Source organism: Anolis sagrei, chromosome 5 (assembly GCF_037176765.1).
Source record: "Anolis sagrei isolate rAnoSag1 chromosome 5, rAnoSag1.mat, whole genome shotgun sequence".
NCBI lineage: Eukaryota > Metazoa > Chordata > Lepidosauria > Squamata > Dactyloidae > Anolis > Anolis sagrei.
In genome coordinates, this window is record NC_090025.1 from 14,896,942 (window position 1) to 14,913,694 (window position 16,753).

A 16,753-nucleotide genomic window follows, 5' to 3' on the forward strand; every position below is an offset into this window, starting at 1 on the left:
ACTTACAGCAACCCAGTGATTCCAGCCATGAAGGCCTTTGACAACATGTTGATACAGGATTTGTGTTTCAACATCTTGTGGAAACATATGCTTTGGTAAAAGGAAGATTTAAGATTTTAAATCTTCCTTTGATCTCATCCCACGACAGAGGTTATGGGAAAATTTAAGGGACACAAACATAGATGCTTTTAAATTCTCACCTGCAATCTGTACAAGAGCACAAGGCTCTACATTAGATATCACCACCAGGAACACTTAGCAGAAGAAACACAGACCTATATGAGGAGGTAAACTTTTGTCCTTTATTCCAAAGCAGTGATTCCCAACCTTTTTTTGACCAGGGATCAATCTCCAACATTAGTATCAAAAGAGTTACAAATAAATTTTTGGTCAACTTTTGATTGAGTTTGGTTATTTGGGGTGCTGATTCAGAAGATTTCATTGGATAGACCACATCAGCTCTGGCTTCTGATACAGCACATATGCCATCCAGTAGTCGCCATCTGCTCACCCACAGAAAACCATATTTAATAATCTAGAACTGATGTGGTCTATCCAATGCATTTTCCTGAATCAGCATCCCAAATAACCCCAGGAACAGGCCTAAAAATGAAGATAATAATATTTTTTGGGGTTGGGCTGTGTTATTATCCGTAGTAGTAATGGTGAGGCTGCAGACCATATTTTAGTTCTTGCGGACCACAGGTTGGGAACCACTGTTCTAAAGAAATGCAGCCTTAGAAGAATCCAGAGCTTGGAAATATTTTCTTTATATTTTTTAATGTCTATTTGTAACATTTGAACTGAGGAATTAAAAAGGCATTATTTTAATCAAAGAACTCTAGCAATTTTAATTCCGAGTAATGTCTTGTTACTTTGATTAGTTACTGTCCGATTTTGATAATTTGAAATGCCATTTCTAATTTAACAATTTAATGGGATAATTAACAATTAGCAAATTATTTTATACAGTTCCCATTGCAGTTTTAAAGCAAATGAATGAGATATTTTAATGACTTAACATTAACACGCCAACAATATGCAAAACATCTTGCAGCACCTTCACTCAGTGCATTTGAGGAAGTAGAATTAGTCTGCAAAAGCTTATGCTAACAATTTTGTTCTCTCATTTAGTCTCGAAGGTGCTACGAGATCCATTGAATACTGATATACCAGAATAACATGGCTAGTCTTTGAATGCTAACAGTAGAATTTCTAAACTCTGGAAGATTGGGTTTCTATCCAGACAGAGTGATTTCTGCCACCCTTGTTTTCTTATTTAGGGAGAAGTCCTCCAAATATCCCCCAATGCTTGCTGCCCTAGTTGTGTTTCTCCAACAGCGGGATTTTGTGAACACGAGGGACAAATCCATGAGGTAAGTATTTCCTGTATGTTTGTTTTTGGATATGTTGCTTTTGAGAATGACTAGGTTGTATTGCTGGTGGAAACTTTTAAGAAGGGTGTCATTTTTTACAGAGAGACATTCTGAGACCTTCGTTGGAAATATAGGCTTGAACCTTGCTGACAACATAGGCAGTTGTAACCTGTGATGCTAGCCTATGTCCTTTAAAGGTCATTATGGAAAGAGGTGCTAGTAACGCCTTGTATAGCAACACACATTTACACAATCATGGGTTCTGCACAGTCTGGCTGCAATTTTACATCTGGGAACCAAAGAAGAGCCACTTGTCTCCTAGAACTGGAACGTACTTAGTCCTAATCCTGTTTAATACTGGTTTTAAACCACTTCCTTGGATGTGTTGCAATAGATTAGATTAGTGTTTACACCTTATTTGTTTTGGTTATTTAATATTTAATGTTTATTTTACTTAAGTGATATTTGTCTTTACTGTTCTAATGTAGCACAAATCCTATGTAAAATTATACTATGTATTTTTGACATTAATATTGAAATCTGAAATATATGCAGAAAGTCTTTACTCCTGGAGATCCAGAAGATCCAGAAAACCCTTTCTGGTTCCCTAGCTACAGAACTGTGGCCGGGTGATAACCTGGGGTCCCTCCAATCTACTGGTTATGTGGTGTCTTGGTTTCAGAGGTGCATCTCCTTCTCTGGAGGTTTCTAAGTAGAGCCTGGATGGCCATTTGTTGGGGGTGCTTTGGTTTGTGTATTCCTTGAATGGCAGGGGGTTGGACTGGATGGCCATGGCTATCTCTTCCAACTTAATGATTCTATTGTGTTGCCGTCAGCTGGAGCTGTTCCATGGGAATGGAAGAGATAGGCTAGTCACACAGTGGTTCTCAACCGGGGGTCCCCAGATGTTTTTGGCCTTCAACTCCCAGAAATCCTAACAGCTGGTAAACTGGCTGGGATTTCTGGGAGTTGTAGGCCAAAACACCTGGGGACCCACAGGTTGAGAACCATTGGGCTAGTGGAAGGATGCTAATGGGGATTGCCAGTGTTCATCTGGGACAGAAATGGCCAAAATCTAGTTCCTGGATGTCACTTTGTTGTCTTGAGGCTTCACACCAGTCTCCTAAAGCTCACGAGTCCTTGAGTATACGTTTGTACCCAAGCCCTGCAGAAAGTTCTCCCAAAGCATAAAAACATGCAAAATCGCCTACTCAACAAGCCGCTGTGAACTCTGGAAAACCTCCAAATTCCCCTTTCTATGCAGTCCTCAAAATGGTGACTTCCATTCACCATTTTGAGAAAACCCACGGAAGAAAGCAGAGGTATTTATAATAATAAAAATACAACTTTATATACGTTCTATCTTCCCGAAGGGGCACAAAGGGAATTTAGGCTTACGGTGTATGTTAGGGGTGGGGCTGCTACCTGTATAATGAACATATGGAGAAAATTGGCTGCCCATTCATTTGCCGTGACATTGGATCTCAACCACAGTCTAAGCAAGATCAACCCTCTTCCTTGCCAGAGTTTGCTTGTTGGCCTCAAATCACTGCATTTTGCTCAGCCAATTCTCTGGCATCTTCCTCCTTTGTCTGGCTCTTGCTTCCAGGGAACTAGGTCAGAGGAGTTGTATGTTGCTTCACACATGACCTAACCAAAGTTATTGCTGCAAATTAACTTTTGGGCAGATATCCAAAGCTAAAAAAGGAGAAGGAGATTCTTTTAAAAAAAAAATAGAACTGGCACGCTCTTACTGCCAACTGGGTCATCATGGAAGCTAGTTTTGGCATTTGTACTACAAAATTTTGAGTATCTTCTTTTCCAAGAGTTCATTTGTTGTGTCATGGCTTGGAAGGCAATGAGAGAAAGGACAATTAATCATCCTCTGTCTTGTTCTTTCAAATTTTTCCAGTTTATGAAAATGGTAAATACTAGGAGTTGGAGAAACACACAGATATCTTCTCCCAGGAGTGGACAACTGCATTAGCTTCAGGATCTGTAGGAATCAGCAAGAGGAAGTGGATCGTAGTCTGCTTTTAGTTTTGAAAATCAGTATTTTTTAATGTTAAAACTGTGCAGGCAACCCCTTCAATATGTTTAAAAGGAAAAATGCTGTTCTTTGACACCATGAAATTACAATGCTTTGGTTGCATTTTAACTGTTATAGCTGCATCAGATGGAGTCCTAGGGTTTGTAGTTAGGGAAGGCACTAGAACCATTTGGCTGTGGATTTCAAATGCTTCTCTCATAATTGCAAATCCCAGGATGGCATCAGGTGGGACCATGGAAGTTAAAGTGGAACCATAGTGCTATTCATTGTATACTTCAAAAACAACCCACTCTCCTTCTCAAGGGGAAAAAAACATGGTCACCATAGAGTCTGGAGAAGATGCAGACCACAAAAAGAGATTGGGAAGAGGAGCAAATGTGAACCTAGGCCTACATTTTGGCACTTTGGTGGCTTTTCGGCATTGTGGAGGCTGGATGACTATCTGTTGGAAGTTCTTTGATTAGATGTTTCTGCAAGGCAGAAGGGTGGACTGGATGGCCCTTGGGATCCCTGCGAACTCTATATCTCCGTGACTATGTAACTCTAGATTATCCTCTATGTTCAGGGCTGTCTTCTTAGTGTCAGCTTCTAAGGACAAACAAAAGGAGTGGCTTAAAGAGCTGGGCATGTTTAGCCTACAGAAGAGAAGGCTAAGAGGAGACATGATGTTTGTTCTGTTGCCGCTGGATCTAAAATGAAGCTCCTTTAAGAGAGGATGTGTAGCTTAAATCCAGCGGGAAGCCAGGACCCCTGAAAAGGAGCCTTTAGGAAAAATTTCCCTCATTAAACAGTCTTTAGGAGGCTTTCATGGCTGGAATCACTAGGTTCTTGTGGGTTTTTTCGGGCTATAGAGCCATGTTATGGCTCTATAGCCCGAAAAAACCTACAAGAACCTAGTCTTTAGGAGGCTTGAGCTTAAATATAACAGTCTTTTATTGGTGAACAAACAGGAATTGTAAAGTTTGCTTGGTAAAGAAACCAGTTCTCTCAAACTTGTCCACAGGGAACAGGTACTATCTTCAGTAACTTTGTTCAAAGGAAAATTCCCCTTTCTAGCTCCTCCCAGGCTACTGTGAACCTAAACCTGACTGATTTGAATCCACTACCAGCTGAACTGCATCTCAGAACCGAGCAGACATACCAGCAGGCCTGTAGTCACTTAGCTGGAGATCTTGATTATTAGAGCTGTTATTCCCTCTGGAATTCCTCAGGGCTGTAAGGCTGTTTCCCCGGAACCTTTGGGAATCTTTAGAGGCTTAAGACTATTTTCCCCTGGGAGGTCTTAAGAGATGAAGCCTTTGTACAGGAGGACATCTGTACACATCCTCTGCATTGACTTCCTTTGCTGAGACTGACTGAAAAATGTCCCCTTCCCTCCAAAAAACCCAGAGAGGAGCGGGACCAGGGATCCTAACTATTATTGACTTGCCCTATGAATGCAGCCAAAGGAAGCCACCTATCTTCAAAGTCCCTGAAACTTAGGACTATGAACAAACACTCAGTGCAAAACACAAAATTGGAGCCCCTGGAACAGCCGTTCCAGAACAATGTTCATGTATAAATATGTGAGGGTAAGTCATTGGGAGGAGGGAGCAAGCTTGTTTTCTGCTGCACTGGAGACTAGGATGCGGAACAATGGCTTCAAACTACAGAAAAGGAGATTCCACCTGAACATGAGGAAGAACTTCCTGACTGTGAGAGCTGTTCAGCAGTGGAACTCTCTGCCCTGGAGTGTGGTGGCATTTCCTTCTGTGGAGGCTTTTAAACAGAGGCCGGATGGCCATTTCTCGGGAGTCCTTTGAAAGCAATTTTCCTGTTTCTTGGCAGGGGGTTGGACTGGATGACCCATGAGGTCCAACTCTATGAAAAACTGCTAACACAAAGAAAGCTTTGGCATCATATTTCTGGGTGAAGGGTTCCCTTGCTATTTTTTCTCGGTGTTTTCCTCCTTGCTAGTTATACAAATGGCAAGACACACAGCAGAGTAAGAGAAAATTAAGGTGGCTTTGCTCTGAAACCATGCAAGATCGGCCACGTTGGCCATAAAACTAACCAAAAAGAAACCAAGAAGATCTAAAATTCATTCTGTGCCAGTCCTTTGGGCCAACCGAAAGCTGTAAAATATATCGTGGTAGAATTCAAAATTTCACAGACTTCTACATCAGGAAAGATGGTAAAACAGCAGACACGGGAAATAAAGTGACAGTGCTGTGGTCCCGGCGGTGTCTACATTCTGCTTTAGATGTTACAAGAAGTGTGTATACACATAAAATGGGTCCCTCGCTCTCCCAGGGCTGAGAGGGAGCAAAAGCAATAAAACGGAAGCTATAAAGTTTGCCTTGTCCATTTGATGTTATAAAGTGCCCTGCTTTAAGAACTGTATTTGCATGCATTCGATTGGAAGCCCTCGGCCACCCATTAGTCTTTATAAGAATGTTTAACAAAGAATTAGTGCCTGCATTTGCTTCGCCCTCTACACACATCCCCATGCCTTTTCCTTTTGTATTATATCTCTCATCTTGTAAATCTCAAGTCAGGAGCGCACTATTCACTTTTGTAAGCGGTTTTGGAAGTCCCTTTCAACTGAACACTAAGCAAAAAGCTTTGAAATGACAAATCAATAGGGTTTATTTTTAAATCTTCACTTTGCTGATAACCTTCCCCTTGTGTGACTGGCGGTGTCATTTTGTTTGCAGAAGGAGAATAAAGCCTGAATTCCTTTACTAGTCTGAACGAAAGCAGATCCATTGATTTACTTGTGAATCAGCTCAGCTTTCAACAACTGGTTTGAGGGTTTTACTCTAATTGAGAGTAAATAATAAGATTTGGGTCTGAATGTGCTACTAGGGTGGACCTTTGGTCTATGGCAACAGGGCTGTCCTATGTCCACCTGTTATGCCTTGGTGTAGATGCAGCATTAAGGTTGCTAAGGATGATTGTGGAGTGTCTGTATTAATTAGCAGATCTGGAAAATACCATAATTACAAGAAAAAAGATTCCACCTAAACATTAGAACGAACTGTTGGAAATAGCAACCTTCTTCAAGCCTCCAATAGTAATTTGTTTTGTATATGATTCTGTTTGCTTACTGTGGAGGGGAAAGTATTTAGTCAGATACCAATTGTACAAGTTCTCCCACTTAAAAAGATGGGAGAGGCCTGTAATTGACATCATAGGTAGACCTCAACTATGAGAGACAACATGAGAAAACACTTCCAGAAAATCACATTGATGATTTTTAATGAATTTATTTGCAAATTATGGTGAAAAATAAGTATTTGGTATCTCCCCCCCCCCACACACACACTGTATGTATGTTTTGGTATGCAACTTTCCTTTTACTCTATGTTTTTTCTTTCACATAATGTCTACATTTAGTTACTTCTATAGTTGCAATGTGGTGTACTGATTATGGACCTCATCCCATAAAGGGGGCGGGGGGGGGGAGTGGAATTGTCTTTTTCCCATAGCATTCTGTGGTGTTCTGATAGAAGGCTGATAGAAAGCATTTTGGAAGCATGACCTTTTGGAGATTAATTAGCACTCACTGCCATTTGGAATAATCATAACCTTTTTGTAAAGTATGATCTTCCTGAGAAGAGCTAAAAATGTTTTTGAGTGAATCTTCTCTTTAGAGGTATATATCCACTAGTATTCATGCAAGGCAATTTAGGTTTCTCAGTTGTTAGACTGCTATACCTGGTTATCTCTTTGAATGGATAGGAACAAATATTATGCCAGTGCATAAAATATGTAACAGATCTTCAAAAGTGTATTTCAGTTGCCCAAAAGCATCTACTCTCACATAAAATATATTTGGTTTTAAACCATGCTCTCAAGAGACAAAATGTAAATAGTCTTCATTAAAAATAACGTAGTTGGTTTACTTACAAACTATGTATTCAGCATACAGGTACATTGCTTATCAGTCAAAAGTTTAAACAGTAAGTTCTGTTGCAATCTCTTCTCTGTAGTATCTAAAGCATAACTCAATCAGTCTGATGAAGTCTCATGTCTAATGCATAATGAACACTGACTATACAATACTGACTGAACACAGACTTCTGAAATGGAGTCTCAGCCTGAATAGTCCCAGATCTGATTGCATGGTCTGCAGTCCCTCCCACAACATCGAACAACATAGAATTAAGGGAAAATTGCATACCAGTACACACATATACAATACTAGCTGTGCCCTGCCACGCGTTGCTGTGGCCTATAGTAAAATTTATCAAAGTTGAGGTAGATATCTGGACTATTATGAAAGAGAGGTCCCTACCTATTCCTTCCCCCTTTTCCTCCCCCTTTCTCTCCTTTCTTCCTTCTCTCCCTCTTTCTTTCTTTTCTTCTTTCACTACTTGGTTTCATCCTTCTCTCTTTCCTTCATTCCCTCCCCCTTTCTTCCTTTGCCTTTCTTCCCTCCCTGTTTGCTTCCTTCTTTCTCTTTTTATTTCCTTTTATTTCACCACCATCAGAACAATAACAATAATGCAATGCATTGCCTCTGGGACCTGACACCTCTCCCATTCCCCCTAAAAGGGTCTCAGAGGAAGAATAGCATCATCATAATAATAGAAATAACAACCTTGACCCGCCACGTGTTGCTGTGGCCAATCTTCCCTCTTTCTCTCCTTCTTTCCCTCCTTCCTTCCTTCCTTCCTTCCTTCCTTCCCATCTTTCCTTCTCCTCTTCTTTCTCTATCTCTTTCCTTCCTTCCCCCTTTTTCTTTCTCTTCTGCTGTCTCTCTTTTCTTTCCTTCCATCTTTTCTTTTCTTTCCTTTTCTTCTTCCTCTAACTTTCCTTCCTTCCCCCTTTTTCTTTAACTCCCTTTCTCTTTCTTCCTTCTTTCCTTCCTTCCTGTCTTTCCTAGATTTTGACAGGGCGGGAAGGGGCGGGGTGGGGTTTGGATGTGGCCTGAAGTAAAAGGAGGTAAGATTGGGGCAGGGGAGTGATGGAGCGTGGGGTTGCGTGTGTGTGTGCGGCAGCAGGGGAGTGATGGAGCGTGAGGTTGCGTGTGTGTGTGCGGCGGCGGGGGGAGTGGGGTTGCGTGTGTGTGTGTGGCGGTGGGGGGAGTGGGGTTGCATGTGTGTGCGGCGGTGGGGGGAGTGATGGAGCGTGGGGTTGCGTGTGTGTGTGTGGCGGTGGGAGGAGTGGGGTTGCATGTGTGTATGCGGCGGCGGGGGGAGTGATGGGGCGTGGGGTTGCGTGTGTGTGCGGCAGGGGGTGTGTGTGTGCGGGAAGCGGCGCGGCGGGGCTTGGAGTGGGCATGGTTTCCGCAGAGGGAACGTTGGCCGGAAGGCCATGTGCGCGCGGCAGGGAACTTGCGGCTGGGCGCCAATGCGCATGCTCAGTTGTTTTGCCGTTTTGTGAGTGTGTTGTTGTGTTGTTTTTCATTTTGAGTAGATATGTTTGTACCTTGTGGGTTGTGTTATGGGCACGGGGATTTTAGTTAAGTTTCGTTGGGGGATTTTTGAGTTTTGTTGTTTTGCCGTTTTGTGAGTGTGTTGTTGTGTTGTTTTTCATTTTGAGTAGATATGTTTGTACCTTGTGGGTTGTGTTATGGGCATGGGGATTTTAGTTAAGTTTCGTTGGGGGATTTTTGAGTTTTGTTGTTTTGCCGTTTTGTGAGTGTGTTGTGTTGTTTTTCATTTTGAGTAGATATGTTTGTACCTTGTGGGTTGTGTTATGGGCACGGGGATTTTGGTTAAGTTTCGTTGGGGGATTTTTGAGTTTTGTTGTTTTGCCGTTTTGTGAGTGTGTTGTTGTGTTGTTTTTCATTTTGAGTAGATATGTTTTTACCTTGTGGGTTGTGTTATGGGCACGGGGATTTTGGTTAAGTTTCGTTGGGGGATTTTTGAGTTTTGTTGTTTTGCCGTTTTGTGAGTGTGTTGTTGTGTTGTTTTTCATTTTGAGTAGATATGTTTGTACCTTGTGGGTTGTGTTATGGGCACGGGGATTTTGGTTAAGTTTCGTTGGGGGATTTTTGAGTTTTGTTGTTTTGCTGTTTTGTGAGTGTGTTGTTGTGTTGTTTTTCATTTTGAGTAGATATGTTTGTACCTTGTGGGTTGTGTTATGGGCATGGGAATTTTGGTTAAGTTTCGTTGGGGGGTTTTTGAGTTTTGTTTCCTCGTTGGATGCCCCTAACAAATTTATATATATAGATAATAAGCAACCTGAATACACACAACAACAACAACAACAACAACAACAACAACAACAATAACAGCAGCAGCAGCAGCAAATAACTAGTATAAGAGTCTTGTAGAAGGTTGCTATTTCCAACACTATGTGTAGGGTTAGGAATTGAATAGATTTCTCCCCGTCTTTTAAATCTATCTGTTTCTACATGTTATAGAGACAGAGTCTCATGAGCAACCACCAGAAGCAGCCCTGCATCATTTGATGGACTCCATGAGATTTCGTCTTTGAAGTGTGTAGAAATGGAGGAAAACCTCCATCTGGTGAGGTCATAAGACTCTGGAGACCAAGGTTTAAATCCCTACTCAGGCATGGAAACCCACTGGATAACTTTGGGCAAGTTGCACTTTCTTAGCCTCAGAGGAAGGCAAAGGCCCATATGAACAAATCTTGCCTGATAATTCACCTTTGGGTCGCGGTAAGTCAGAAATGACTTGAAGACACGCAACAGCAACATAGTTAAACTGTGTGTGACTTTGTTACTAAGGTGTGATTTGACTTGTAATACAGTATTCTGATTTATTCTTTTAGGTAGCTAAGGTAGCTAAAAGTAACTATATTTGATGTATTGTCGAAGGCTTTCATGGCCGGAATCACTCAGTTCTTGTGGTGGTTGTGAGAGTGGTCCAGCATTTTTGTGTTCTCAAATGCTACGTTCAGCAAAGGACAAGAGGGATCCTCTCACCTCTGCAGGAGTCTACCGTGTACCATGCAGCTGTGGACAAGTCTACATAGGGACCACCAAACGCAGCGCCCAGACACGCATCAAGGAACATGAAAGGCACTGCAGACTACTCCAACCAGAGAAATCAGCCATAGCAGAGCACCTGATGAACCAACCTGGACACAGCATTCTATTTGAGAACACAAAAATGCTGGACCACTCTCACAACCACCATGTCAGGCTACACAGAGAAGCCATTGAAATCCACAAACATGTGGACAATTTCAACAGAAAGGAAGAAACCATGAAAATGAACAAAGTCTGGCTACCAGTATTAAAAAATTCTAAAATTAAAACAGCAGAGAGAAAAACAGGCAGGGACATCTAATCACCTTTCAAGAAGAGTTTGCTCCAGGCACAGTCAGCCCATTGTATGCTAATCAAGGTGGTCAGTTGAAAAGATTCACACCTAGCCCATCTTACAGTAGCCTTTTGTCTCACCCTGGTCTTTCCACAGATATATAAACCTCCTTTTTCCCAGCTCCAGCAGACCTCACCTCTGAGGAAGCTTGCCATAGATGCAGGCGAAACGTCAGGAGAAATGCCTCTAGAACATGGCCATATAGCCCGAAAAAACCCACAAGAACTGAGTAACTATATTTGCTTTGAATGGTAGGAAAGCCAAATTTTAAAGACTTGTAACTGCAAAGGTAACCAAGTGTTTTGGGAAGAACCACAGCTGTATTGCTTATATAAAAAGTAACTTTCCAAACCCTGCTACTTATATGACTTCCCTTTGCTTTGTTCTGTAATGGCCCCAAGAGAAACCTGAACCCAAAAGGCTTTGAGGCCATTTGCCAGCAGGCTAAAATGAGACATAAAAGGGAGAAACACGGCAGGGTATAAAAACTTAAATGTACTGTTCAGTTTTAAAGCAAAGCTATAACGTTTTCACTTTGAACGTATGTTCAGGAGTATGACTGGAACAAATGCAAACATTAAAATATATGGTGGGTTTTTTCACAAGGCTTTCTATTCATTATTGGATAAAGAACAGAGGGGAAGGTAGTTTGGAGTAGTGGTCAGACCTGCCAAGTATGGGTGGGTATGTCTATCCATTTTACTTTCTTTCCCCCCACTTTCAATTTTGTTTCAAGCAGCTTCTTGGTTGAATCTCTGGAAAAAATGCACATTTTGGGAAGCTCTAATTAAAAACAAGTGGAACAAAAATTTTAACTGTTTGCACTGGGTAAATTTGGTAGGGACAACTATTCTCGAAAACAGACCAAGTTGCATATGTTAAAAGGTGAAGAGTGGATAATACATATGGCTAATTTAGCATCACTAAAGTGGTTGAATACATAGATATTTGCTTTTAAGAGCTAAATGCAACCTTCTGCTTCTGACAAATCTATCTGTTTTGATGTCATCCACATTCAGATATATATATATATAATTTCAAGCTCTTAGAAAGTTTTAATCAGAACTCAAACCAAACAAGATCTTGAGCCTTTGTTAAATCTAGGAGATGGAAAAAAATACTTATTTGGTCTTCCTTTCTCAGCCAAAAACTGGGAAGAATCCAGATACAGATCCAGAGACAGATACAAGGCCATACATAGGAAAGATTTTTGCACTTTGGATGTGGTTTTTCTTCAGTGGTTGGGGGGGGGGGAGGGCCTGGGGCCAGGAATTGTGGGAGGTGAAGTGAACACTTGGAGGGCCCAAGTTGGTCCATGCCTGATCTAACTCCTCCAGCATGACCATAGAATCATGCTGGAAAACCTAGAGGTCCTTAGGGAGAACCTATTGATCAATTCCATGAGTAACATGCCTCCAATAAAAAAAATAATCTTGGTGCCTTGGTTTTTAGGCTTGTTCCTGGGGATATTTGGGATACCAATTCAGAAAATTACATTGTCTAGACCACATCAGATATGGTTATCATGGCTGTCTTATGGGCAAGCAAATGAAGACTGGTATATGGCATGTGTTTAGTATCTCAAAAAACTAGAGTTGATAGGAAAAAACTGGATTGGGAATATTTTTGGAATCAGCAGATTGAATATAGCCAGAAACAGGTTAAACAGTTGAGGCACCAAAGTGTGTGCTGGTCAGTGTCATTAGTTTACCAGGTTGACCATAGAATCACACTGCAGGACCTACATAAGTCTTCTTGCTATGAACTTTTAGGTTCTCCAGCATGACACTATGATAAACATGTGCCAGAAGGGTTACTGTAGAGCAGGCATGGACAAACTTTGGCCCTCCAGGTGTTTTGGACTTCAACTCCCACAATTCCTAGCAGCCTACCAACTGTTAGTAATTGTGGGAGTTGAAGCCCAAAACACCTGGAGGGCTGAAGTTTGCTCATGCTTGCTATAGTCATATTGGAGGACTTGGGGATTCCTAGAACGAATGTATTAATCAAGTTCATCACATCTGCAAAAGGTAAACCTGCAAATGTTTTGTGTTTTTTTTTAATAGCAAGTAAACATGGAGGGGGCAATGTAGAGAAAGCAAAATCAGGTTCAAAATATGCACCCATTTTGTGTTTTTCCCCCAACCTGATTATCCTCTATCTCACACCAACAAGGTACTAAAAAAGGCTGAACTCCACTGGGAACAATTGATCCTCTCCTCTCCCCTGGAATTTAGCTTTCATGTAGGACAGTGTATTGAAACAAAAAGCCTCAGGAGAGAATACATCTAGAACATGGCCATACAGGCTGGAAAACCTACAACAACCCAGCCTCTAATCCCTGCATGTATTGGACTTGAGCTCACTAAAATTATTGACAAGTTAAAAATAAACTACTCCTGAATGGCTCGCTATGCATTTAGTATAGCATGTAGTTTATTCCAGGAAGGAGATACACTGTACAGAGAAAATCGTGCACTGTAGGTGAACAGTATTTGGAGATACAGGAATGACTGTCTCTGGCATGCAGCAATGGGATTTGCTGTTTTCGGTAAAGCTATGTGGTTCCATCCATGCTCAAGTTTTATATTTGAAAATAGACTCAAATAGTTTGTAAAAATAAGGGTCCCTTCCAACCCAGCCAATTAATACATGCTTGACACATGCATACTGGACCACCAAAGAGAAGTGACTACCAAGTCATGAGAAGTTGGATGATTAGATCAAATACAAACATTGCTGTATATCAACCTGGGGGTTGGGACCCGGGGGGGGGGGGGGTTGTGAGGGGATGTCAGACGGATCACTAAAGACCATCAGAAGACACAGTATTTTCTGTTGGTCATGGGGGTTCTGTGTGGAAAGTTTGGGCCAATTTTATCGTTAGTGGGGTTCATTATTGTTATGAAGTAGCGACGAAAATAATTTTATGGTTGAGGGTCACCACAACATGAGGAACTGTATTAAGAGGTCACGGCATTAGGAAGGTTGAGGAACACTGCTCTATATGATCTACATATATTGGTGCTATTGAAGGCCAAAACATATGGGGACCCACAGGTTGAGAACCACTGATCTAGAGATTCGATTTTGTTGGACATTTCTATATGTTCTTTGGGTTAGTTCATTAAGAGCTACAGCAGCCGCCAAAATACTGTGGAAACCTCTAACTCTCGTGTTGGAACACCAGCTACTCATCTGGACACAATTCAAAGCATTGGTTATGATCTATAAAGATTATTGTCAGTAAATGATTATCATTTCTTCTCTGTCTTTACCTGCAGCATGGCACAGAATGGACGGGTTCTGGATGTACATCCTGCTCATGTGCAAACGGGGAGGTTTTTTGCACCTCCAAACCTTGCCCTGATGTTTCTTGTGAGAGAAATGAAGTTAGGTTCATCAGTCAAGAAGACTGCTGCCCACAATGTCTTAGCATTGGAGGTGAGAAGGGTTCAGTTGGGTGGTGTCTTGTGTTCGTGGTTTTATTCTTTAAATATGTAAGCAAGTATCCTTCTGCTGCCATTACCCAGTACCTGATTGTCACTCCCACAGATGGGTGTAATGATGAGAAACATTGGAGTTGCTGTTCAACATCATCTGGAAAGTTCATGTAATATCCACCCTGTTGTATGAAAATACAGTAAGACTCCCTATAACCACAGAACCATTTCCATGGTTCCACTTAACCACACTGCGGGAAATGGTCTCTCTGGGAATATGCTAAATCCTCCAATGCGATTATATGGTATGCTTTCCTGAGGAGTTACCAGAGAGTCATCTGGTGGCTTACCTAATTCTTGGAGAGGATAGCTTTCTAGACATCTCTAGACCTGGAGTGCCAAACTTACCTTCCTCAAGAGCCACATCAGCTTTATGGCTGCCTTCAAAGGACCATTGAATCCATTGATGGAGAATCCATAGATACAGAGGACCAACTATAGTATTTGTAAATGAAGGTTGGTGCTCTTTAGTTTGGATTCTCAGATGTTATTGAACGACTCCCATCACCTTTGCTGATCTACCATACAGGCTGGGGATAATGGGAATTGCAGACCAACATCACTTATGGCTCTGAGGTTGGGGAAAGGGGAAAGGGCATTTTAAAGTCAGGCGTCATATCCACAACCCTTATATCTAAATTCAAACTCCACAATCCTGACTAAATAGAATGAACAGCATTCTGGATGTGACTGTATCACATCAACAGAGTTCAAAGAATACAAGCAAACAAGGTGTAGAAAAACAAAGCCATCGTCCAAAAGCAGTCCAAGATCACAGGAAGTCCAATAGAAGATGTTAAAGTCCAAAAGGCAGCGTCGTCGTCCAAGCAATCCAAAGTCAAGCGGGGGAGAAGTCAGCACTTACGAGATTCCAGTCCAGTCAAAACTTGGAGGATGCAGCAACCTGTAGTTCCAGGACCCAACAAGAGAAACGGCAGCGACAAAGACCCAGGCACGAATCCAGCACTTTGCCTTCTGCAAAGTTCCATTACCTCAGTGCCTACATTTATCTTACAACTCATTATCACTTGATGAACTGTCCTCCAACCTTTCCTCATCACTGTCAGCTGCTTTAGCCTCTACAGCTGAGTGCCAACACCCATCCCGTCGACTTTTCCATCTCTTATCATGACTTAGGTCTCCCCATGTATCACCAGTTTGCCAATCCCCAGAAAACCCCTCAAAAGTATCGCTGGACGTAGGTTGTGTACATCTCTGACTTCTTGCACATGAGTTCAATCCAACCCATCCTCCTCCTCATCACTACTCCCAGACCCATTACTTCCTGTGAAACCCATAAAATCCTCCTCTTCAGTAGGAGCAGTAAGTATGTCATGGATGCATTTCCTCTGACACTCCTCGTCAGATTCTTGCTTGTGAGTAGTCCTTTTTACACCTCTACTCCAATCTCCTTCCTCCTCCATTTCAGTTTCTGAAAAGCCCTCAAAAGAGTCTTCATCTGTAGGTGACATGAATATTTCCCCAATTCTCTTTCTTTGTTGTTCTTCATCCAAACTCTGGGCACCTCTCTTCCCTCCTCTGCTACTCGCTCCATTAGTTATAACGTTACCAGGAGACTGTACTACAACACATGTGCTCTAGAAACTTCAGTGCAACTCTGTGCTGGGAGTCAGGTAATTTAACAGCATTCGTCCGTATCTGAAATTTCAAGTAACTGTGATCCAGCCAGGAACATATCTCCAATGGATGCGGGCAGATATGCAAAGTGTCTTTTCCGTGCAGATTTGCTTAAGGGAGAATTGACCCTATTACTGTTTATGGTGATTTATGCATATTGTGAGCTTGATTTTCTGGCTTTCTATCTCAACCCCAGCATGCATTTACATGATTATTTTAGAGAGGGAGCTCTCAGAATTGTATATCTATTCAGTAGTACAGGACATGCATTGATTCTGGATAGATTTTCAGCTAATTTCATGGAAGTTGGGAAAGGGGAAAGTATGTCAAGTCCTGCTGTTCCTCCAAATCTCACAGTCCCAAGGCGCTAGATGTCTGTAATACTTATGTGATTATTTTGCTCATATAAATATGATAATAAATATGCCTGGCATTTCTGCTATAGAGAATGAGGCACAAGTCTCCTGACCCCTGTTGCGGGTCTGACCCATGCCTACCATATAACCTCCTAAACTGGGTTGCTGACACTTTGGGTGCAGTGGAGGGTGCTATCCTAGTCCCAGTATCGGAATAACAGACACAGCTGGCAAATACATTCAGTTTCTGTATATAGCATGCTAGAATTGGGGGCTATCCTTTACCTCAAACAGCAAATTATTTAAGTCTGGCTATAATAAAACAGAAATACAGCAAAGCAAAGTTCAAGCAACTCATTATGAGGCAGTAGCTTTAATTGCTAGCAGTGGTAAATGAACAGAATTGGGGATATGCTTTTCAAATCACTTAGGTCTTTTTATCTTGTAAAGTATTATGAAATGCAGAGAGGAAAGTTTGGGGTAAAAAGAGGGTAAAATCCCCTGACATGAAGTTGCAGTCATAAAGCACGAATATAGAAAAGGTAAA

The 16,753-nt window shown here is 41.7% G+C and overlaps 1 protein-coding gene across 1 annotated transcript in view; it reads left to right on the forward strand.

The window, feature by feature from the left end:
• The window catches only part of FRAS1 (Fraser extracellular matrix complex subunit 1), a 447,582-nt gene that overhangs the window by 180,672 nt on the left and 250,157 nt on the right, over positions 1 to 16,753 (forward strand). Inside the window, exons 4-5 of the mRNA XM_067468571.1 lie at positions 1,284 to 1,376; positions 13,994 to 14,153. Coding sequence (XP_067324672.1) covers positions 1,284 to 1,376; positions 13,994 to 14,153 — 253 coding nt within the window. The remainder of the gene's footprint in view (positions 1 to 1,283; positions 1,377 to 13,993; positions 14,154 to 16,753) is intronic.